Source organism: Oncorhynchus mykiss, chromosome 3, assembly GCF_013265735.2.
Source record: "Oncorhynchus mykiss isolate Arlee chromosome 3, USDA_OmykA_1.1, whole genome shotgun sequence".
In the NCBI taxonomy this organism is placed as follows: domain Eukaryota; kingdom Metazoa; phylum Chordata; class Actinopteri; order Salmoniformes; family Salmonidae; genus Oncorhynchus; species Oncorhynchus mykiss.
In genome coordinates, this window is record NC_048567.1 from 11,727,269 (window position 1) to 11,749,690 (window position 22,422).

At 41.7% G+C, this 22,422-nt stretch overlaps 2 protein-coding genes across 7 annotated transcripts; one reads left to right on the forward strand and one right to left on the reverse strand.

Annotated features, from left to right (window-relative positions):
• Positions 1–15: 15 nt before the first annotated feature.
• LOC110509576 (CD27 antigen-like) lies at positions 16–10,788 on the reverse strand. 4 transcript variants are annotated; one of them, XM_036969085.1, is made up of 8 exons: positions 10,657–10,788; positions 6,200–6,422; positions 5,492–5,557; positions 3,982–4,126; positions 3,771–3,902; positions 2,675–2,926; positions 760–876; positions 16–662 (listed from the first exon to the last, which is right to left on the reverse strand). In XM_036969085.1, exons 4-8 carry the CDS (start codon positions 4,124–4,126, stop codon positions 550–552), a joined length of 759 nt encoding a protein of 252 aa, XP_036824980.1. In that variant the 5' UTR covers positions 5,492–5,557; positions 6,200–6,422; positions 10,657–10,788; the 3' UTR covers positions 16–549. The 4 variants fall into 4 exon arrangements, with proteins under 4 accessions (XP_036824980.1, XP_036824974.1, XP_036824968.1 ...); XM_036969079.1 differs by having other exon boundaries at positions 5,492–6,422; XM_036969073.1 differs by lacking the exons at positions 5,492–5,557; positions 6,200–6,422 and having other exon boundaries at positions 10,657–10,767.
• LOC110509537 (tumor necrosis factor receptor superfamily member 1A) lies at positions 10,682–20,653 on the forward strand. Of its 3 annotated transcripts, none has more exons than XM_036969058.1 (10): positions 10,682–10,834; positions 11,529–11,642; positions 11,960–12,083; positions 15,151–15,276; positions 15,468–15,617; positions 15,780–15,861; positions 16,360–16,418; positions 16,623–16,804; positions 17,088–17,199; positions 18,997–19,298. In XM_036969058.1, exons 2-10 carry the CDS (start codon positions 11,577–11,579, stop codon positions 19,284–19,286), a joined length of 1,191 nt encoding a protein of 396 aa, XP_036824953.1. In that variant the 5' UTR covers positions 10,682–10,834; positions 11,529–11,576; the 3' UTR covers positions 19,287–19,298. The 3 variants fall into 3 exon arrangements, with proteins under 3 accessions (XP_036824953.1, XP_021446133.2, XP_036824950.1); XM_021590458.2 differs by having other exon boundaries at positions 10,782–10,834; positions 15,465–15,617; positions 18,997–20,653; XM_036969055.1 differs by lacking the exon at positions 10,682–10,834 and adding an exon at positions 11,197–11,449 and having other exon boundaries at positions 15,465–15,617.
• The last annotated feature ends 1,769 nt before the right edge of the window (positions 20,654–22,422 follow it).

Genomic DNA, 22,422 nt, shown 5'->3' on the forward strand with positions numbered 1-22,422 from the left:
CAGGTGATGGGGCGATTGTCTGACATTACAGTAGGCCTGTAACATTTGTGATTCTGTTCTTTATTTAAAATACAGCACTGTATGTTTTAAACAGCCACTACTATGTAAGAGTAAACACTGGCATAAAGCATAGATACAGCTAAAATCATAATGAAGGTGTAAAACATCTTCAATATAAACATGTACAGTACATGTATTCAGCACACAAATGTGCGTGTGTGTGTGTGTGTGCGTGTGTGTCTGTCTCTCTGTGTCTCTTGTTCACTCTTCGTTTCTCACTCTCATTCTGCTCTTTCTCGGTCACAGACTCCCACTCCCTCTCTCATCTTTAGCCTGTATCTTCATACTTCAAAGTGTCTTTTTGTCCTATTTTCTTGTCCTTTCTGAAAGTCCTAGATACAGAAGCCACTGCGTTAAACCAATACAGCAGCCTGTCTAGCCTTCAGGTTAGTTTCACTTCAATGGGAATGTGAGGTAGTCTGTTTGTCTCCCGGGTCTCCCAGCTCGCTTGGGAGTTCTCATCCTCTCCTTCGACACCCACTTCCTCCATCATACGTCCAGTAGCAGCTCTGGCTTTCCACACACTTCCTGGACCGGCATGGGCACTTCCTCTTCCGCTGTGCTCTGATTCGCTGGAGTAGTCTTTTTAGGAGACCAGAAGCCTGATGGACCAATAAGATGAGGGTTAGGTCAAATGTGCGTGCATATGTATTGTGTTCAATAGAACTACAGGACAGATCAACAGTGACGTGGACTTACTGTTTGGTGAACCAATCCATCGCAGAAAAGGTTTGAGCTTTGAGATGGCAACAAGGCAGGTGAGCAGTAGACACACACACACTGCAGACACACACACCGGGAGCCACTTGCTATCATCTGTTTGTGTGTGTATGAGAGAGAGGGAGGAGTGGAGAGAGGGGTCAGGGCCGTACACATGAACACCGGCATTGTTTTGGGTTTTGTGAGAGAGAGAGAACTATGTACAGTGCCTTGCGAAAGTATTCGGCCCCCTTGAACTTTGCGACCTTTTGCCACATTTCAGGCTTCAAACATAAAGATATAAAACTGTATTTTTTTGTGAAGAATCAACAACAAGTGGGACACAATCATGAAGTGGAACGACATTTATTGGATATTTCAAACTTTTTTAACAAATCAAAAACTGAAAAATTGGGCGTGCAAAATTATTCAGCCCCCTTACTTTCAGTGCAGCAAACTCTCTCCAGAAGTTCAGTGAGGATCTCTGAATGATCCAATGTTGACCTAAATGACTAATGATGATAAATACAATCCACCTGTGTGTAATCAAGTCTCCGTATAAATGCACATGCACAGTGATAGTCTCAGAGGTCCGTTAAAAGCGCAGAGAGCATCATGAAGAACAAGGAACACACCAGGCAGGTCCGAGATACTGTTGTGAAGAAGTTTAAAGCCGGACTTGGATACAAAAAGATTTCCCAAGCTTTAAACATCCCAAGGAGCACTGTGCAAGCGATAATATTGAAATGGAAGGAGTATCAGACCACTGCAAATCTACCAAGACCTGGCCGTCCCTCTAAACTTTCAGCTCATACAAGGAGAAGACTGATCAGAGATGCAGCCAAGAGGCCCATGATCACTCTGGATGAACTGCAGAGATCTACAGCTGAGGTGGGAGACTCTGTCCATAGGACAACAATCAGTCGTATATTGCACAAATCTGGCCTTTATGGAAGAGTGGCAAGAAGAAAGCCATTTCTTAAAGATATCCATAAAAGGTGTCGTTTAAAGTTTGCCACAAGCCACCTGGGAGACACACCAAACATGTGGAAGAAGGTGCTCTGGTCAGATGAAACCAAAATTGAACTTTTTGGCAACAATGCAAACGTTATGTTTGGCGTAAAAGCAACACAGCTGAACACACCATCCCCACTGTCAAACATGGTGGTGGCAGCATCATGGTTTGGGCCTGCTTTTCTTCAGCAGGGACAGGGAAGATGGTTAAAATTGATGGGAAGATGGATGGAGCCAAATACAGGACCATTCTGGAAGAAAACCTGATGGAGTCTGCAAAAGACCTGAGACTGGGACGGAGATTTGTCTTCCAACAAGACAATGATCCAAAACATAAAGCAAAATCTACAATGGAATGGTTCAAAAATAAACATATCCAGGTGTTAGAATGGCCAAGTCAAAGTCCAGACCTGAATCCAATCGAGAATCTGTGGAAAGAACTGAAAACTGCTGTTCACAAATGCTCTCCATCCAACCTCACTGAGCTCGAGCTGTTTTGCAAGGAGGAATGGGAAAAAATGTCAGTCTCTCGATGTGCAAAACTGATAGAGACATACCCCAAGCGACTTACAGCTGTAATCGCAGCAAAAGGTGGCGCTACAAAGTATTAACTTAAGGGGGCTCAATAATTTTGCACGCCCAATTTTTCAGTTTTTGATTTGTTAAAAAAGTTTGAAATATCCAATAAATGTCGTTCCACTTCATGATTGTGTCCCACTTGTTGTTGATTCTTCACAAAAAAATACAGTTTTATATCTTTATGTTTCAAGCCTGAAATGTGGCAAAAGGTCGCAAAGTTCAAGGGGGCCGAATACTTTCGCAAGGCACTGTAGCTCTCATGGCATTTTTACATGTCACTTTGAACACTTTCATAATTTGTATCCAATGTATTGTAGTTTACCTTGGTTTGGATTTGTTCTGGGCCCAGTACCAGGTTTGGTGACAGGTTTAGGTCTATGATTAGGGATACCAGGCACCGAGTGGTTTGACACTGTAGCTGGCATGATGGGAGGTGTCGGTATGAGTTTGGGTGTGTTCGGGCTGGGGATCTCCTCACAGTCCAGACAGGTGCCACTTCCTCTGCAGCGGTAGCCTGGTTTACAGCTGCACACATCATTCTGCTTGGTGGAACAGTTAGATACATACTGCAGCTCTGTAACGGAACACAAGTCATAGGTGGTCTATTTGTCTGTGTGCCTTCATGTATACTGACTTTGACATAGTGTTTTTGTCACGTAGTCAAACACAATCTGAAATCATGCCTGAATATGATGAAATAACTCATCTTCAAAATGAGTCATAGGACCTTGTTGAATCAGCTTTTGACTGATTCAACAAGGTCCTATGAAGTGTATATTACCGTCAGACCCCACCCTTCACACACACACACACACACACACACACACACACACACACACACACACACACACACACACACACACTTGACTAGAGTGAATGACAGTTTAAATGTGTTCACTGAGTCTGACTACTCTCAAACCTCTCTCACCTCTATTTAAAAATAGTTAATCTCTATTTTTGTCCCCCACTACACTCGATGACAACGATGTAATGAGAATGTTCTGTCAGCTGTACTTTCCAATGATTATCTTTAAAGTAAAAAGGTTATTTCCACCGGTGAGATGATATCTGTCTACCACTAACCCCTCCCACTGTCCCCCCTCCATCACCACTGATATCCTTGACATTACTTGGTAGACATGCCATCCCTTCTGCCCTCCAGGCCTCCCAACCCTCCTCTACTCCTGGGTGGGTGAGTCAGTGTTTCTCAGTGCCCCCCTCCCCCTCTCTCTCTGACTGTGTCCCACCATGGTACAGTGAAGGGGGAAATCCCTAGCAGGCTGTGTTTTCATCTGTAAAGTCCTTCATAACTATGACTTAGAAAAACAGGTGAGTAACAGTTTTAGACAGACAAACAAGACAAGTATCAGTGCCAATCATATTTTGCTGGAAATGTATAGACACCCACACACACTCACCACTCATGCTGCAGCCATCGCAGGATTTGCAGCCTATGTTGAAGTTGTAGCTGTCTGAGTAGTAGCCGCTGGCGCAGTCAGCACACTGGGTAGGGCTGTTCTGACCGGTGCAGCGTCCCACCAGATGCTGACCTGTAAAGGGCAACACGTTAAATGACACACACACACACACACACACACACCTGATAAAAGTATTTTTCAAAAGACTTACCTGGTGGACACTTGTTGCAGCACCATTGGCTGTCATGCAGTGGCCAAGCATACTGTGTTTTATTGTCGCACGTGAGGGATTGGACAAGAGAGAGGAGAGAAGGGAGGGATAGAAAGATGTGGGTGATCCACCAGAAGAGATGCATCTGAGAGGGATGAAGAGAAAAAGAGGAAGACAGTCAATATTTAACAGATATTTTACAAGAACTTCAGAACATTGACATACACTGAGTGTACAAAACATTAGGAACACCTCCCTAATATTGAGTTGCACCACCTTTTGCCCTCAGAACAGCCTCAATTCGTCAGGGCATGGACTCTACAAGGTGTTGAAAGCGTTCCACAGGGATGCTGGCCCATGTTGACTCCAATGCTTTCCACAGTTGTCAAGTTTGCTGGATGTCCTTTGGGTGGTGGACCATTCTTGATACACACGGGAAACTGTTGAGTGTGAAAAACCCAGCAGCGTTGTAGTTCTTAGCACACTCAAACCGGTGCACCTGGCACCTACTACCGTAGGGAAGTGTAGAGTCTGACTGTATACCATTATAGATACATCAAGCAAGCCCAGGACTCTAACGACAGACCTGAACAAAACGTGTTTCAGTAGGGAAGTGTAGAGTCTGACTGTATACCATTATAGATACATCAAGCAAGCCCAGGACTCTAACGACAGACCTGAACAAAACGTGTTTCAGTAGGGAAGTGTAGAGCCTGACTGTATACCATTATAGATACATCAAGCAAGCCCAGGACTCTAACAACAGACCTGAACAAAACGTGTTTCAGTAGGGAAGTGTAGAGTCTGACTGTATACCATTATAGATACATCAAGCAAGCCCAGGACTCTAACAACAGACCTGAACAAAACGTGTTTCAATAGGGAAGTGTAGAGTCCAACTGTATACCATTATAGATACATCAAGCAAGCCCAGGACTCTAACAACAGACCTGAACAAAACGTGTTTCAGTAGGGAAGTGTAGAGTCTGACTGTATACCATTATAGATACATCAAGCAAGCCCAAGACTCTAACGACAGACCTGAACAAAACGTGTTTCAGTAGGGAAGTGTAGAGCCTGACTGTATACCATTATAGATACATCAAGCAAGCCCAGGACTCTAACAACAGACCTGAACAAAACGTGTTTCAGTAGGGAAGTGTAGAGTCTGACTGTATACCATTATAGATACATCAAGCAAGCCCAGGACTCTAACAACAGACCTGAACAAAACGTGTTTCAATAGGGAAGTGTAATATTAATAACCCCTGTAGTGTTGGTCCATATTAATAACTCCTGTAGTGTTGGTCCATATTAATAACCCCTGTAGTGTTGGTCCATATTAATAACCCCTGTAGTGTTGGTCCATATTAATAACCCCTGTAGTGTTGGTCCACAGTTGGTGTGAGTCCAACTGTATACCATTATAGATACATCAAGCAAGCCCAGGACTCTAACAACAGACCTGAACAAAACGTGTTTCAGTAGGGAAGTGTAGAGTCTGACTTACCGTGTCTCAGAGAGGATGAGAGAATGAGATAGATGTGACTCTGGACCCTCTGACTGTGTGACTGAACTGGGGATCACAGTGTGTCAGAGTATTATTCAAAAGATGAGTCATAAGGTAAACTGCCATTTCAAGATTCCTATCTCTCTCTCTATGACGACCCCCCTAGTTCACTCTGAACCACTGTGCCGCTTAAAACCCTAAACTTGCCCATCTTCCTCCCCCTTTCTTTCCACCGCTATTTGTCTGTCTCTCTTTTTTCATAAAAAACGGTGATATTAGGTTCCAAAACAATCTTTAAGACTCTCTTATGTCCGTCTGTCTCTCTCTCTCTCGCTCAGTTGCTTTGATGACAAGGTAACTTCAGAGTGATATGACTACATTACACTCATCTTAGGACCAGTCATTTTCTTCACTGTAAGCAGCAGCCGTTCTTATTTAAATTCACCGTCCAGTCAAACATACTCAGATCAGACTGAGAGAAATGACATTGACATTCTTTACGGACTTGTACACAACAGGTTTTTGAGCTACATTGACTCTTGTGGGTTAACTGAATGTCATATTTTGCCTATCATGGTTAGTGTGTGTGTGTGTGTGCGTGTGTGCATCGGGTGAATGTGTCTGCACCTGTGTGTGGTGTGTGTGTGTGTGTGTGTGTGTGTGTGTGTGTGTGTGTGTGTGTGTGTGTGTGTGTGTGTGTGTTTCAACCATATGCAGCCGTCTCTCTGTCAGAGGTCACGTGGTTTCATTGACTCTGGTCTGCTCCTTCTCAGCTCAACCTGGATTTTCACAGAAGCCAAGCCACATCACATGACCCTGGGTGAACTGTTACAGCCCAGGGAGCAGCGGCAGGGATGACCCTCTACACATCTCCCTCCACCTTCGCCTCAGGCCTCTGAGCATTCACTATTCATACAGCATACACAGATTTCTGTAACAAACAGAAATGACTGGGCTGAGCCTCAGAGTCTGCAGAAACAAACAGTTGCCAACCAAAAAAACATGACTGATTCTCATGAATGTTTCTCCAGGATTTTCTTATTATATGTTTTCCATTGGCTGAAAGGTACATTTAGTTTATTTTTATTTTACCCCTCTACTACCCCCCCCCCCCCCCCCTCTTCGAAACCTCGTTTGGTTTCCATGTGCCATATATTTCTCAATTTGTTGTGATGTTTTACAAAAAAAATGTACCTTTCTAATCGTATATTATCCACAGATTGTGAGCTAAAGATAAACCTTTCCTATGAGTATTATTAATTGACTGACTATGGCTTTCCAAATCGCCCAACACTGCTATTTGTAAGGTTAATTTTATTTGCATGTTGTGATTTTTTATTAAACAATTCCTGAACCTGTGACCAGAAACAAGCTACATAGGGGCAGTACCAGAATAAATGATCTATTGATTTTGTTTCTTCGCAGCAAAAATCTACAGAGCTAAGATTGTTGTAGGTACATCGAAAAGCTCCTCCCATTTATTTTGCAACCTGCAGCTGTCAAATTTTTGTCCTCAGATGAAACTGGTATATTTTTCTATTTATTCCTGTTCCTTTCAGCCAATTTGTATCTTTAATATATGGCAGGCAAACAAGTTCTCTACCTTCTCCCTTTTCCACCTCAATTTTTGTGGTAGTGCTGCAATCAGTTGGTTGTAAGTTTGGATTGAGCAGATATTCCCATATATTCTCAATAGCAACATATGTGACAACTCCTCCGTTTCTATTCATAATACCATTAATAAATATAATACCAATTTTAAACATTTCCATAAAGAATGTTTTTTAATTAATCAGTATATTTGAGTTTAATCATAACATTTGTTGTAATATATGTTCTATCTTTTCTGGAGGATAAAACTGAAATTGTAACCAGCTTTGTATGGCTTGTTTAAGAAAGGACAATAGTTTAAACAAATTTTCATTTTCAATTAGTCATAAATGAGAAGCTGTAACCTGTGTAAAGGCAAAAAGGCAATTTTTGAACAAAGGATGAGCCTTTCGAAAAAAGTATTAAAAGTATTTACCTCTGGTTGCAGAATCTTATCTATTTTTGTTAACTGTCTATTGAAATGAATTGTGGTAAGTTCATATGTTTTTTGAAATGTGAATACCAAGTATGTCTACTTCACTATCATCCCATTTTTACTCTTTTACATCTGGGGTTGCTGTACATAACTGTAACCCATTGTCTAAGAGATTCACCTAAATTAAAGTAATCCAGGCATTTATGTATCAATTCTAGTCGTACTTTATCAAACGCCTTTTCAAGATCTGCTATGAAGACCAGGCCTGGTGTCTTTGATGTTTCATAATGTTCAATTGTTTCAAGTAATTGTCGTATATTATCTCCAATATATCGCCCATGTAAAAAGAACTGTCTGCTCAGGATGAACAATATCTGGTAAAACCTTTTTAATTCTATGCATTTCGCCAGGATTTTCGCATCGTAACACTGAAGTGTTAGAGGCCTCCAGTTTTTTAAATGGACTGGATCTTTATACTTACCACCTGGGTCCTGTTTCAGTAGTAATGAAATTAGACCTTGAGTACCTGAAAGTCTACCATTTGTATAAGAGTAATTAAAACATGCTAATAATGGATATTTGAGTACATCAAAAAGGTCTACTGGTATACCGTCAAGCCCTGGTGTTATTCCGGACTGAAAAGATTTTATTGCCTCAAAAAGACCCTCTTCTCTGTAAGTTGGCCTTCACACAGGTCTTTCTGTAAATTTGTTAATTTTACATTATTATTAGGAAATAAATCCTTATAGTTAACATCATTCAGTGGAAATGGAGGAGACTTAAAAGAAAACATAATTTAAATATTTTGCTTTCTCTTTCAAAATATAATTTGGTGAATCATGGATAACTCCATTTGTAACAAGTTTCTGTAAATCATTTTTGGTAGAATTTCTATGTTGAAGATTCAAGAAATATTTTGTGCATTTTTCACAATTTTCCATCCAATTCGCTTTATTTTTGTAATACATTACACTTGATGGTTCTTGAATAAGTACCTCCAATTATTTTTGTTTTTCCTCTAATCTATTTTGTACCTCTATAATACAGTTTCCGTTACCATCTACCTGCTCTGTTACTTCCTCCATTTCCTTTATTAGTCTAATCTCTTTTGACCTAAACTACTTTTGTTTTAATGGTATGGTGAGTATTGTATTGAATGGCCTCTAATAGTACATTTGAAAGTGTCCAATACAATAAGAGAATCTGCTGTACCTATGTTGTACAAAAATAAGTAAATTATGAATTTTTTTGTCTTAGTTAAGAACAAATTGTCATCTAATAGGCTTTGATTCAATTTCCAATGTCCACGTAGTTTGTAGAGTGATTTCCTTTACAATCCATTCTGGTACTTTAAAACCGTATTATAATCTCCCACCATAATAATAGATTCTTTCAATGCTTGTATTTTCAAAAAGTGTGGATCATCATTATTTGGCCCATATGGATTAATTAGCCAGATCTGTTTTTTGGTCCAATAGCATATTTAAAATAATACAGTTTCCTTGTGGATCTGTTTGCACAATTGGATCAAAATTTGTATTAATTAGTATAATCACCCTTGAGTGAGTGATAAAGAAATGGATAAGTATGATGAGAGCTGTGAAGCTTTGAGAAGGAAGTGGGTTCTGAAGAAAGGAAGTAGGTTTTGAAGAAAGGAAGTACTTCTCACTGCCGAGCAAACGGATAAACACAGGTAACAGAAAGATAAGGCAGATTTATTATATATATATATATATGGGAGAGTGGGGTAAGTTGAGCCAAAGGGTTAGTTGTTTCTAGGAAACCATACACAAACTGAATCATGTGACCAAATATTTAGGAAGAGGTCATCATTTCATAGTCTGTGAAGGAAAAAAACACATGGAAAAAGCAGCAAGCAAGTTAGGTCCAAAAAACAGATTTTCATAAAGTCAAATACATTTATTGTGATATAGGTTTCATGATGCCAGTTATAGGCTAGTTTTAAAGTATATAGGGGAGGACGGGATGGTGGTAACAGCTGGACTGGAATCAGTGGAATGGTATCAACTACATCAAACACATGGTTTCCTTTTTTTATTCCATTCCAGCCATTATTATGAGCCGTCCTCCCCTCAGCAGCCTCCACTAGTTTTATACATCAGTTGTGGTCTCTATAAGCTACAATATGAGGTCCTAAACCTAGCATGAAAGTGCACCCTTGCACCCAGTTAAATTGTACCATTATTATTGTGTATATATAATGTATGTAAACTTTGTTGAAACTCTGCTGTCTGTATTGTGCCATTATTATTGTGTATTTATAATGTATGTAAACTTTGTTGAAACTCTGCTGTCTGTCTCTAAATGTTGTCCATCACTAGCAGCACCATATCACCAAGTCACATTCTGAGTATGTGTAAATGTACTTGGCGAATAACGGTGATTCTGATTGGGCGAGGGGACAGTTGAGCCAACGGCTAATCAACACACCCCATACAAATGATGATTACATTTAGTCCGTTTTATGCATAATATGAATAGTATTTTGAAGACGCCTCGCATTTGAGTGATTAGTCAAGTTTAATGCCTTCCTCGGTTGAGTTTTCTTCCCCGGTGTAATACGAGGTATTATCGCTGGGATATGAGGTTACACGTAAATGTTTTAAAATGTACAGTTAGAAATGTTTCCCTATGCGTAGGCTACCCTGTCCCCATACTCAATTTACTCCACACCCGAGGTAAATTGAGCCAAGAGACAAGCTGTTTTCAAAAGGGTTATGTTTACATGCATTCTGCTTATTTCCAGAGATACACAACTTCCTGAAATAAACGTAGATATCTTCGGATATACTATATATTCCCTTGACGTAGTGATGCTAAATGTAAAAAAAAATCGCCCACCATACCCCCCTCTCACCTGTTGCTCCAATAGGCAATAGGCATTTTTAGCATTATGCTACATCCGGATTTAGAAACAACCCCCCAGGCACCGTGCAGGTGTTTCAATTGTTGTTTTTGTATACACTTGAGAAATGTCTCTTGTGACCCATAGGCGCACAGTCTGCTATTGCTCAATCGAGTTACATAAGTATTTATCCTACTACCTATGGTGTAACCTGTATCATGCACTGCAATTCAGACTTCCTTAAAGCCTGGGTGCGGTGAAGCAATGACTTACGAGCATGACGTGTCCATTTTCCCGTTTGAGTCCGCCCCCTCTCTAGAACTCGCGACTTAACACCCTGGCTTCTCTTGGGAGATTGGAATGTATTTCTTAAACTTTTACTAAACATATATTTTAATTTTGGAGACTCGACTGCATCACTATTTGTCATGTAGGAGCGGGTTTGATCAAGGTAAGTGACGGTAACTCTCCGCCTGTAGTTTTGGGAAAAGAGATTGATATCTGACCTCTGCGGCTAAAACGGTGGGCGTAAGCTACAGTGAAATCGAAACAAAATACGTGTTCTCGGTTATCATTGTAGCTTTAGCGGAGTGTATTCTTGAAATAGATATGAACTTTGTCTAAATTAAAATGCACAGCCTAGCTGTAACGTACGTCCCGGAAAACCGGAAAATAATTTACCTAAACTTAAACTGGCGCAACGCTCTAAGGCACTGTATCTCAGTGCTAGAGGCGTCAGACATCCTGGTTCGAATCCAGGCTGTATCACAACCGGGCATGATTGGGAGTCCCTTAGTGCCGCACACAATTGGCCCAGCGACGGTGTAGGCCGTCATTGTAAATAAGAATTTGTTCTTAACTGCCTTGCCAAGATAACAAACGGTTAAGTTCAAAAAAAGTTAATTAGTTAAACATTTTTCCGAGACTTACGTTATAATGCTAGCTAGGCTATGCATTTTAAACCATACAAGTTCATATCTATATAGCCTTGACATGGTAGTAAAAAGTTATTTTAGAACTTAATACTGATTCATATTGACAGCATTTTCTTTGCACTAGAAGAAAGGTAAGTCTAGTAGGCCTAATGTGTGAAAGCATTATGAAGAGTTTTGTCACACGTTTTACCCCATCTCTCCTTTCTGCAGGTGTTGTTCTTTTAAAGATGGTGTTAGTGAGAAGAGTGGTGTGAAAGAATGGACGTCTTGAGAGGGAAATGGAAGGAAAAATGCATTCTGAACGTTTGCGCTCTGCTCGTATTGGTAAGAAACTTTAACATGAACAGATGCACAATGCCGAGTCCTCTACCAATAACATAATGCCCCATCTAGTCGTAATTATTTCTCATCAATACATCAATCAACCCCCACCAACTCATCAACTATCAAATTTGTCAATTATGCACACCATTCAATTCAGTGTTAATACATTATTAAATCAGTAAATCAATTAGTCAATCATTTCAGGAATAGGCCTATACAGTAGCCTGTCAATCAGTTATAAAATATTTTCAGTAATTACATATGACTGGTATTTGATTGGATCTGTTCTATAACAACAATGTAATGTAATGTTGCAGTGCTGGTCAGTAGACCCCTCCCTCTCGGCACCACCACCTCCTGATAGGACCCGGGAGTTGCAATGCCTTGAGGGGAGTCATTACCGCACTGCTAACGGGACATGCTGTCGAAAGTGCCATGAAGGTAGGCCTTCTGTACTGTACTATATTACACTGCACTTATACAACTGGGCCTTTCCATTCCCGAGTGTAACGTGTAACTTATACTTTTCCATACACTATGCATTGAGTTAAAGATCAAATCCGCATTAAGGGAAACAGTGCCACTGTTCGCCCCAGAACGAGGGTAACTATATGTCCCGGATTGTGTCGGACAGTCCCTCATTTTTTTTCCCACATCCCACAACCAAATAATCATGTCCCTTATTTTATCAACAAATTAAAACACTACTAATTTAGAAAAAAGGTTTGTTTGTCCCGTATTTCATTGACTTCATATTATTTGATGAGAATTGACATTCCAACCTGTCTCTTGCAGTCATGTTGCCCTTATGGCAATATACTAAACTCAGCAAAAAAAGAAACGTCCTCTCACTGTCAATTGCGTTTATTTAAACTTAACATGTGTTGAATCTTATGTTCATAGACATTTTACAACTGATACATAAACTGAACAAGTTCCACAGGCATGTGACTAGCAGAAATTGAATAATGTGTCCCTGAACAAAGGGGGGTCAAAATCAAAAGTAACAGTCAGTATTTGGTGTGGCCACCAGCTGCATTAAGTACTGCAGTGCATCTCCTCATGGACTGCACCAGATTTGCCAGTTCTTGCTGTGAGATGTTACCCCACTCTTCCACCAAGGCACCTGCAAGTTCCCGGACATTTCTGTGGGCAATGGCCCTAGCCCTCACCCTCCGATCCAACAGGTCCTAGACGTGCTCAATGGGATTGAGATCCATGCTCTTCCCTGGCCATGGCAGAACACTAACATTCCTGTCTTGCAGGAATGAGCAGAACAAGCCGTATGGCTGGTGGCATTGTCATGCTGGAGGGTCATGTCAGGATGAGCCTACAGGAAGGGCACCACATGAGGGAGGAGGATGTCTTCCCTGTAACGCACAGCATTGTTGTCATTGCAGGCAATCTCAATCTCAGTCCGATGATGCTGTGACACACCGCCCCAGACCATGATTGACCGCGACTCGTCAATGAAGAGCACTTTTGTCAGTCCTGTCTGGTCCAGCGACGGTGGGTTTGTGCCCATAGGTGACGTTGTTGCCGGTGATGTCTGGTGAGGACCTGCCTTACAACATGCCTACAAGCCCTCAGTCCAGCCTCTCTCAGTCTATTGCGGACAGTCTGAGCATTGATGGAGGGATTGTGTGTTCCTGGTGTAACTTGGGCAGTTTCCATCCTGTAACTGTCCCACAGGTGTGATGTTTGGATGTACCGATTGTGTGCAGGTGTTGTTACATGTGGTCTGCCACTGCGAGGTCTGCCACTGTGGTCTGCCACTGCGAGGACGATCAGCTGTCCGTCCTGTCTCCCTGTAGCGCTGTCTTAGGGTCTCGCCGTACGGACATTGCAATTTATTGCCCTGACCACATCTGCAGTCCTCATGCCTCCTTGCAGCATGCCTAAGGCACGTTCACGCAGATGAGCAGGGACCCTGGGCATCTTTCTTTTGGTGTTTTTCAGAGTCAGTAGAAAGTTTTCATAACTATGACCTTAATTGCCTACTGTCTGTAAGCCGTTCCACAAGTGCATGTTCATTAATTGTTTATCGTTCATTGAACATTGAGCATGGGAAACGGTGTTTAAACCCTTTACAATGAAGATCTGTGAAGTTATTGGGATTTTTACGACTTATCTTTGAAAGACAGGGTCCTGAAAAAGGGATGTTTCTTTTTTTGCTGAGTTTATATCTTAAGGATGTGGTGCTGGTGATGTTAAAGGGGAAGTCAACAGTAGCTTAATTAATGATATGTACCCAGTGATTTTTGAAGAATATACTGTAACTAGAAATGCCCCATGAGTGTAGTTCAACTGTCGTACCCCATCAGAACCCAAAATATAAGCTTGTTTTACTCCAATGTTTGTAAACAAAGTAAATCTAAACAAACATTGTATAGTCTCAAAACATGGTTAAAACTATAATTTTGATATCATGGATGGTCAGTCCTTGCATAGCTCTGTCCATGAATTTGAGAGTAGTTACGTTTCTCCAGCCCCATCCCTCAACTTGTTTATGATTTCTTATTGTTTCAACTGCTGATTGACGTTTTTAACACTTCTCCAATGTTGTTGAGATCTGATATTCTGCGCAGCGCAAGAAGAAACGTAGGCCAATGTCATATCGCCAACCAATCACATTATCCAAATATTTTCGGGGCTAAATTCCAGCTAAACTTGGAGAGGACCTACTGGTATTTACAAAAATCTAACGAAGCGCTAGAAAGTAAGTAAACAGCTGTATTGGACTGAAAGATATAAGGTCATTTCATCAAACTCTCCATGCTCTTTTTTTATTTATTTTACTAGGCAAGTTAAGAGCAAATTCTTATTTTCAATGACGGCCTAGTGGGTTAACGCCAGATTAGTACCTTGTCAGCTCGGGGGTTCGAACTTGCACCCTTTTGGTTACTAGTCCAACGCTCTAACCACTAGGCTACCCTGCCGCCCCAGGTGGTTGCTCATTCAACATATTTGATGCTACTGCACTCAATTCTGTTTTAAAAGTCTCTTTTATTTTCCGCTGAGAGGAACCAGAAATGTTTCATTGGCCAAATATTCCCAGATTTGCATACAAAACAGCCACATAAGTGATCTCTTGTTTCTGGATCACCAAATTTTGCACAAGGCAAAGGAGAAGGCTAGGTGTGCTTCAATTGGCTCGTTCGGTGCAGCGGGGGAGATGTGTGCCTGTGCAGAGGTGTCAGAGGGGAAAAAACAATGTTGTTTGCAGTAACATCTTTGTTGTTGTAATATCCTACATGGATGTGGCAGTTTCACCAGTTAAGGATTCCAGCTTTAAACAAAAACCTTATTTCAAGATTATACTCTTATTGTCTTACCTGTCATCTGTCACACTATAGGCCTTACATACTGTTTACTAGGTTTGTCACTCTCTAACCTAGTTTTAGCTCCGTATTACCAGGTTTTACAGTAAATAAATATGGTGGATTGTGTAGCCCCCCCCCCCCCCCCCCCACCCCCCCTTAGAGTATGTATGCCTTGTGTTCTCCAGGGTTTAAGTTGAAGGAGGACTGCACTAAAGAGGGTGAGAGCCAATGTGAACCCTGTAAAGAGGGCAGGACATACCTAGAGAGGAGTAACTACGCCAAGAACTGCCTCCGTTGTACACGCTGTGATGGTACTGTACATTTATTTAGAAAAACGTACAATTTACAATAATATGGCATTTTTTTTACAAAATCCACTTTAAAAAAATGTCATCGCTATAGATGGTCTCAGTATGATATGATAACAAATGCCTTCTCTCTCTGCCCCCCTCCGCATTCTCTTTCTCTCTGTTCTTGGCTGTGTTGTTCCATACACCAGTAGACAATGAGGAAGAGGTGTCGCCATGCAAGAAGAGTAGGAACACAGTGTGTCGCTGCATTGAAGGCTTCTACAAAAAGAGAATAGACTCAGTAACACGGGAGTGCCTCCGTTGCAAGACATGTGGACCTGGAGAGAGAGAAACGCAACCATGTGAGTTTGTCTTCATAATGTTTCACGTTTTTCCACCCAACCTGGTATTTACTTATGGATTACACAGTATAATGGTTATTACATAATAAGGACAACCCTTTTTTTTGTTTTGTTGTACTATTTGTTTGTGTGTGTACTGAGTGTACATACTGTTGTTGACAGGTACTCCAGAGAGCGATACAGTGTGTGAATGTAAGGGCTTCCGAAACAAGAAAAACAACAGGAACTGTCTTCCATGCCAAAAGTAAGTACTGGCTTGTCTGTTAAAACTCTTGGGTTTGTCTGCTTTATGAACATTCTGCTTGTAAATGGGAAGTTTAATAGAAACTGTCTGCAACGTTGTGCAACAAACTTCTTTCCGTGGGTGAGTTAAAAGACAGAAGTATTTTCACATGTCAGCTGTTTTGTGGTCACACCAACCCTGGTCCTGGAGACCTACAGTCTGTTGCTATGTAAGGTTGGAGAAGGTCATCATGTCCAGGCTTTAGTTCCAGCCCAGCACTAACACACCTGATTCACCCTAATTTACTGCTCATCAAGACCTTAGGCAGTGCTGACCACTGATAAAGCGCTGGTCTCTTTCAGTGTTCTGTCTTTCCGGAGGGGGGTATGCTGCAACAGGCCTGAATGGTTCTTCTGTAGAGCTGTTCTTCACATGACTCAATACTAATAATTTCCTCTTCACAAACGGGCCACTTCCTCTTCAATAACATACAATTTCCTCTGTGTATCTTCTCTCCAGTTGTAGATCAGCTGACTGTCAGCAGGAGTGTGCTTCAGGCACAGATCCCACTCCCAAACGTGAGTTTCTGATACTTTGTGGCTGGGTTCTGGCTAGAAACATAGTTTGTTTATTTGGTGGGTTACAAGATACTATGAAACTTTTTTTTGATATGCTTAAATATATTGGAATTAGACTGTTTCAGTAGTGGCTGTTTCACATTTGCCGTAAGGGCTGCAGCATATATTCATCCTCTCACTCTGCATGTCTGCCCCTCTTTCCAGCTACAGACACTGGATGGGGTGTTTGGTCTCCCTACCTGTTGGCTGCGTTCGGCTGTGTTTGTGTGGTGCTGCTGGTGGTGATGGGGATCATGGGCGTACTAGTGGTCCGACGGAAACCGAAGGGGTCAAGCTCCTTTCTCTCTGCTGAGATCACCTCTCAGGGCTCTGAGAAGTCTACTCGGGTGAGACACATCTCTGACCTCTCACCTTTGACCCCTGACATCTCGTATTTCACCTCTGGACAAACCCTTTAAAGGGTTTTATTGGAGAAAAAATAGATACCATTTCAACTACTGTTTTGAACACTCAAGAGCATTTATAGACTGTTTGCACCATAGTGATGGGAGGAAACCAATAGGATTTCCTTTATTGATTGTGTTGTGCTCCCCGGGTTTAGGATGTACTGGGATCGGATGCAGTTCTATATAGTAGAATTCTGATGTTTTTCATTTTCTGTGATTGTAGAGGCTGATCCAAGAGGCCTCGGAGAACGTTCTCAACCAGAGTATCCCAGTGTGTGAGTGTGAACAGGAGCTCCTCAGCAAGCTACCGGACTGTGTCCCCAAGGAGATCAAGAGTAAGTGTGTGTGCATGTGCGTGCATGCGAACGTGTCTGGGTGCACATGTTTCCCTATCTTATCCGGACTAGAATGTCCTGACGAGTTATCAGAATGTTCTGACAAGGTAGGACAACAAGAACAATTCTGAAAAGGTGAGGATTTTAAAGGTTAGGGCTAGGAGTTAGGGTTGGGTTAAGGTTAGGGTTAAGTTTTCTTGAATGGAAATACATTTTTACTCCCCCAAATGTTCTGAAAATTCACGAAAACCAAGCTTTGTGTTTTGGAATGTGAAAGTTTTTTTTAGATACACTACATGGCCAAAAGTATATGGACACCTGCTTGTCAAACATCTCATTCCAAAATCATGGGCGTTAATATGGAGTTGCTCCCCCCTTTGCTGCTATAACAGCCTCCACTCTTCTGGGAAGGCTTTCCATTAGATGTTGAAACATTGCTGCGGGAACTTGCTTCCGTTCAGCCACTAGAGCATTAGTGAGGTTGGGCACCGATGTTGGGCGATTAGGCCTGACTCACAGTCGGCGTTCCAATTCCTCCCAAAGGTGTTCGATGGGGTTGAGGTCAGAGAACTGTGCAGACCTGTCAAGTTCTTCCACACCGATCTCAACAAACCATTTCTGTAAGGACCTCGCTTTGTGCAGGGGCATTGTCATGCTGAAACAGGAAAGGGCCTTCCCAAACTGTTGCCACAAAGTTGGAAGCACAGAATCGTCTAGAATGTCATTGTATGCTGTAGAGTTAAGATTTCCCTTCACTGGAACTAAGGTGCCTAGCCAGAACCATGAAAAACAGTCCCAAACCATTATTCCTCCTCCACCAAACTTTACAGTTGGCACTATGCATTCGGGCAGGTAGCTTTTTCCTGGCATCCACCAAACCCAGATTTGTCCGTTGGACTGCCAGATAGTAAAGCGTGATTCATGACTCCAGAGAACTCGTTTCCACTGCTCCAGAGTCCAATGGTGGTGAGCTTTACAAATCAAATCAAATGTTATTTGGCACATGTGCAGAATGCAACAGGTGCAGACCTTACAGTTAAATGCTTACTTACAAGCCTTTAACCAACAATGCTTTAAGAAGTTCTGAAAAATAAGTGTTAATAAAAAGTAAAAGTAACATAATTAAACTGCAGCAGTAAAATAACAATAGCAATATGTAGGTAGAGTTAAAGTGACTATACATAGATATAAACAGAGAGTAGCTGCAGTGTAAAAGGGGGGTCTGAGTAGTCCTTTGATTAGCTGAGTCTTATGGCTTAGGGGTAGACGCTGTTAAGAAACCTTTTGGACCTAGACTTGGCACTCCGGTACCGCTTTCTGTGCGGTAGCAGAGAGAACGGTCTATGACTAGAGTGGCTGGAGTCTTTGACCATTTTTAGGGCCTTCCTCTAGCACCGCCTGGCATAGAGGGCCTGGATGGCAGGAAGCTTGGCCCCAGTGATGTACTGGGCCGTATGCACTACCGTCTGTAGCGCCTTGCGGTCTGAGGCCGAGCAGTTGCCATACCAGGCAGTGATGCAACCCTCAGGATCAATCAATCAAATTGTTGACCACTTGACCCGGGCAGCTCTAGCGGGGCAGGTCTAGCAGGGCAGAAGTTTTACGAACTGACTTGTTGGAAAGGTGGCATCCTATGGCGGTGCCACGTTGAAAGTCACTGAGCTCTTCAGTATGGGCCATTCTGCTGCCAATGTTTGTCTATGGTGTCCACGTACTTTTAGCCATGTAGTGTATATTGAACTCTATTTTAATCTCTCTCCGCTCCTATCACCTCTCTTTGTTCCTCTCTCCCTCCAGTCTCTGAGTTGATCTATTCGGTGTTGGACCAAGTCCCTCTGCGTCGTGTGAAGGAGCTGGTGCGTTCGCTGGGTGTGAGTGACATAGTGATAGAGAGGGCTGAGAATGACCACCTCCGTGACACTAAGGAAGCCCAGTACCAGATGCTGAGGGTCTGGGCTAAGGGAAGTGCTCAGGGAGGGGGAGAGGTGCTAGCACGCCCTCTACTGTACCACCTGCTGGATAAGCTGAGAGACATGGACCTGGGAGGGACTGCAGAGGAGCTGGAGACCAAGTATGGAGATCAGTAGAGGGAGAGAGAGAAGATCAGACACACAGACTCATCCCCTTGTCCCTGACCTCACTTGTATAGACCTGAGAGAATAGGATTGGTACAGTGTAAGCAATATGGTAGTTGTTCCACCTGGTCCAGATCTGATAGACTAGGTGGAAGCGATGCCATGCTTTCACAATATTTCCTAATGTATTATATAACCTTTTGGCAGTGAGCCTGATTATTGATTGCCAACTGTAACTTATACTGTTCTCATGTTTTTTTTGTTGCTCATTCAAACCAATGAGTGAGGAATCGTATGTTACAAAGCAGTTTTAGACAGTGCTGTTTGTAAAACAGGCAAACTTGTAATGTGTCACACACAGGTATGAGAACCACACTAAGAATTTAGTTAAATGCCGTGTTTAGAGTAATACGGATTTAACACCCATCTATAGTATTACAGTTCTATATTACTGAGTATTAGGTGGCGACAGGTAGCCAGTAACTGAAAGGTTGCTGGTTCAAATCCCTGAGCTGGTAACGTGATAAAAATCTGTCTGTGCCCTTGAACAAGACACTTAACCATAATTTCTCCTGTGAATCGCTCTGGATAAGGATGCTTAAAATGTGAAATGTATTATTTACTGGTGTTGCAGTAGTACTCAAGCTAATATTTCCATAGGAACCTGTATAGCTTTAATCTTCCCTGTCTCTATCTTGCATTAATCAACCACAAACATATCAAAAGATATTAGCATTATATGTCATATTTGAAGTCTTTGTATTGGTTTGTAAATGGTTATTAATACTGCATAGGAGGATGTTGTATATTTGAATGGTTCTTTGATAAGTTGCTGTTTGGGCGTGAAGATCAAACTACTGTAGTTTTGCTGTCTTTTACTACTGTCTTGATGTACATATTCTTGTTTTACAAAATAGGTTAGGGATGTATCAATCTGTCATATTTCTTTACTATTCAGTGTGCAGTGCATTCCTCCTCGAACAATCACACCCATCCAGGTTGTCTCTGTGCCGTGGTTTTGGATCACCACAAGTGATTGATTCTTATCTGTACAGTAATAGTTGTGTCAGTACTGTTAGGGCACAGGCAGGTCTTCTGCAGGTGTTGTCCCTGAGTTATTGACATTCCTTAAAGCCCCATCATCATGCCGCCATTGTTCAGGATCACATAGTCAGAGGACACACCTGTCACTCTGCAGGGCTGACTGATCTCTGGGAGACTAAACATGGAAACTAGGGATGGATAGAGTGGCAATAAAAAGTATGTGAACCCATTGGAATTACCTGGACTTCTGCATAAATTGGTCATAAAATTTGATCTTCATCTGAGTCACAACAATACACAAACACAGTCTGATTAAACTAATAACACACAAACAATTATACGTTTTCATGTCTTTATTGAACACACCGTGTAAACATTCACAGTGCAGGGTGGGAAAAGTATGTGAACCTTTGGATTTAATAACTGGTCGACCCTCCTTTGTCAGCAATAACCTCAACCAAACGTTTTCTGTAGTTGCGGATCAGACCTGCACAACGGTCAGGAGGAATTTTGGACCATTCCTATTTATTAAACTGTTTCAGTTCAGCAATATTCTTGGGATGTCTGGTGTGAACCGCTCTCTTGAGGTCATGCCACAGCACCTCAATCGGGTTGAGGTCAGGACTTTGACTGGGCCACTCCAGAAGACTTATTTTCTTCTGTGGAAGCCATTATGTTGTTGATTTACTTCTTTGTTTTGAGTTGTTGTCCTGTTGCGTCACCTAACATCTGTTGAGCTTCAATTGGCAGACAGCCTTACATTCTCCTGAAAAATGTCTTGATAAACTTGGGGATTAATTGTTCCGTCTGATAGCAAGCTGTCCAGGCCCTGTTTTCTGCATAGCAGCCTCGACCATAGTTTACAGTTGGGATGAGGTTTTGATGTTGGTGTGCTGTGCCTTATTTCTCCACACATAATGTTGTGTGTTCCTTCCAAACTACTCAACTTTAGTTTCATCTGTCCACAGAATATTTTGCCAGTAGCGCTGTGGAACATCCAGGTGCTCTTTTGCGAACTTCAAACGTGCAGCAATGGTTTTTGTTTGGACAGCGGTGGCTTTTCCTGTGGTGTCCTCCCATGAACACCATTCTTGTTTTCTGTTTTACGTATCGTAGACTCGTCAACAGAGTTGTTAGCATGTTCCAGAGATTTCTGTAAGTCTTTAGCTGACAATAGGATTCTTTGTAACCTCATTGAGCATTCTGCACTGTGCTCTTGCAGTCATCTATGCAGGACGGCCACTCCTAGGGAGAGTAGAAACAGTGAGTAGAAAAGAGAGTAGTTTGGAAGGATCACACAGAGAGTAGGAAAGTATCTCAATTTTTAGACAATTTTGTCTTACCGTGGACTGATGAACATCAAGGCTTTTAGAGATACTTTTGTAACCCTTTCCTGCTTTGCCTGGTGTCAACAATTCTTAATCTTGGGTCTTTTGTTTGAGGCATGGTTCACATCAGGCAATGCTTCTTGTGAATAGCAAACTCAAATTTTGTGAGTTTAAAAAAATATATATATATTTAGAATGTTGCTTCCAATGTAATTGTCTGCATCATTTCCAATCCCCCATATTTTTTGGTAAATATATACAGTGGGGAGAACAAGTATTTGATACACTGCCGATTTTGCATGTTGTCCTGCTTACAAAGCATGTAGAGGTCTGTAATTTGTATCATAGGTACACTTCAACTGTGAGAGACGGAATCTAAAACAAAAATCCAGAAAATCACATTGTATGATTTTTAAGTAATTAATTTGCATTTTATTGCATGACATAAATATTTGATCACCTACCAACCAGTAAGAATTCCGGCTCTCACAGACATGTTTGTTTTTCTTTAAGAAGCCCTCCTGTTCTCCACTCATTACCTGTATTAACTGCAACTGTTTGAACTCGTTACCTGTATAAAAGACACCTGTCCACACACTCAATCAAACAGGCTACAACCTCTCCACAATGGCCAAGACCAGAGAGCTGTGTAAGGACATCAGGGCTAAAATTGTAGACATGCACAAGGCTGGGATGGGCTACAGGACAATAGGCAAGCAGCTTGGTGAGAAGGCAACAACTGTTAGCGCAATTATTTGAAAATGGAAGAAGTTCAA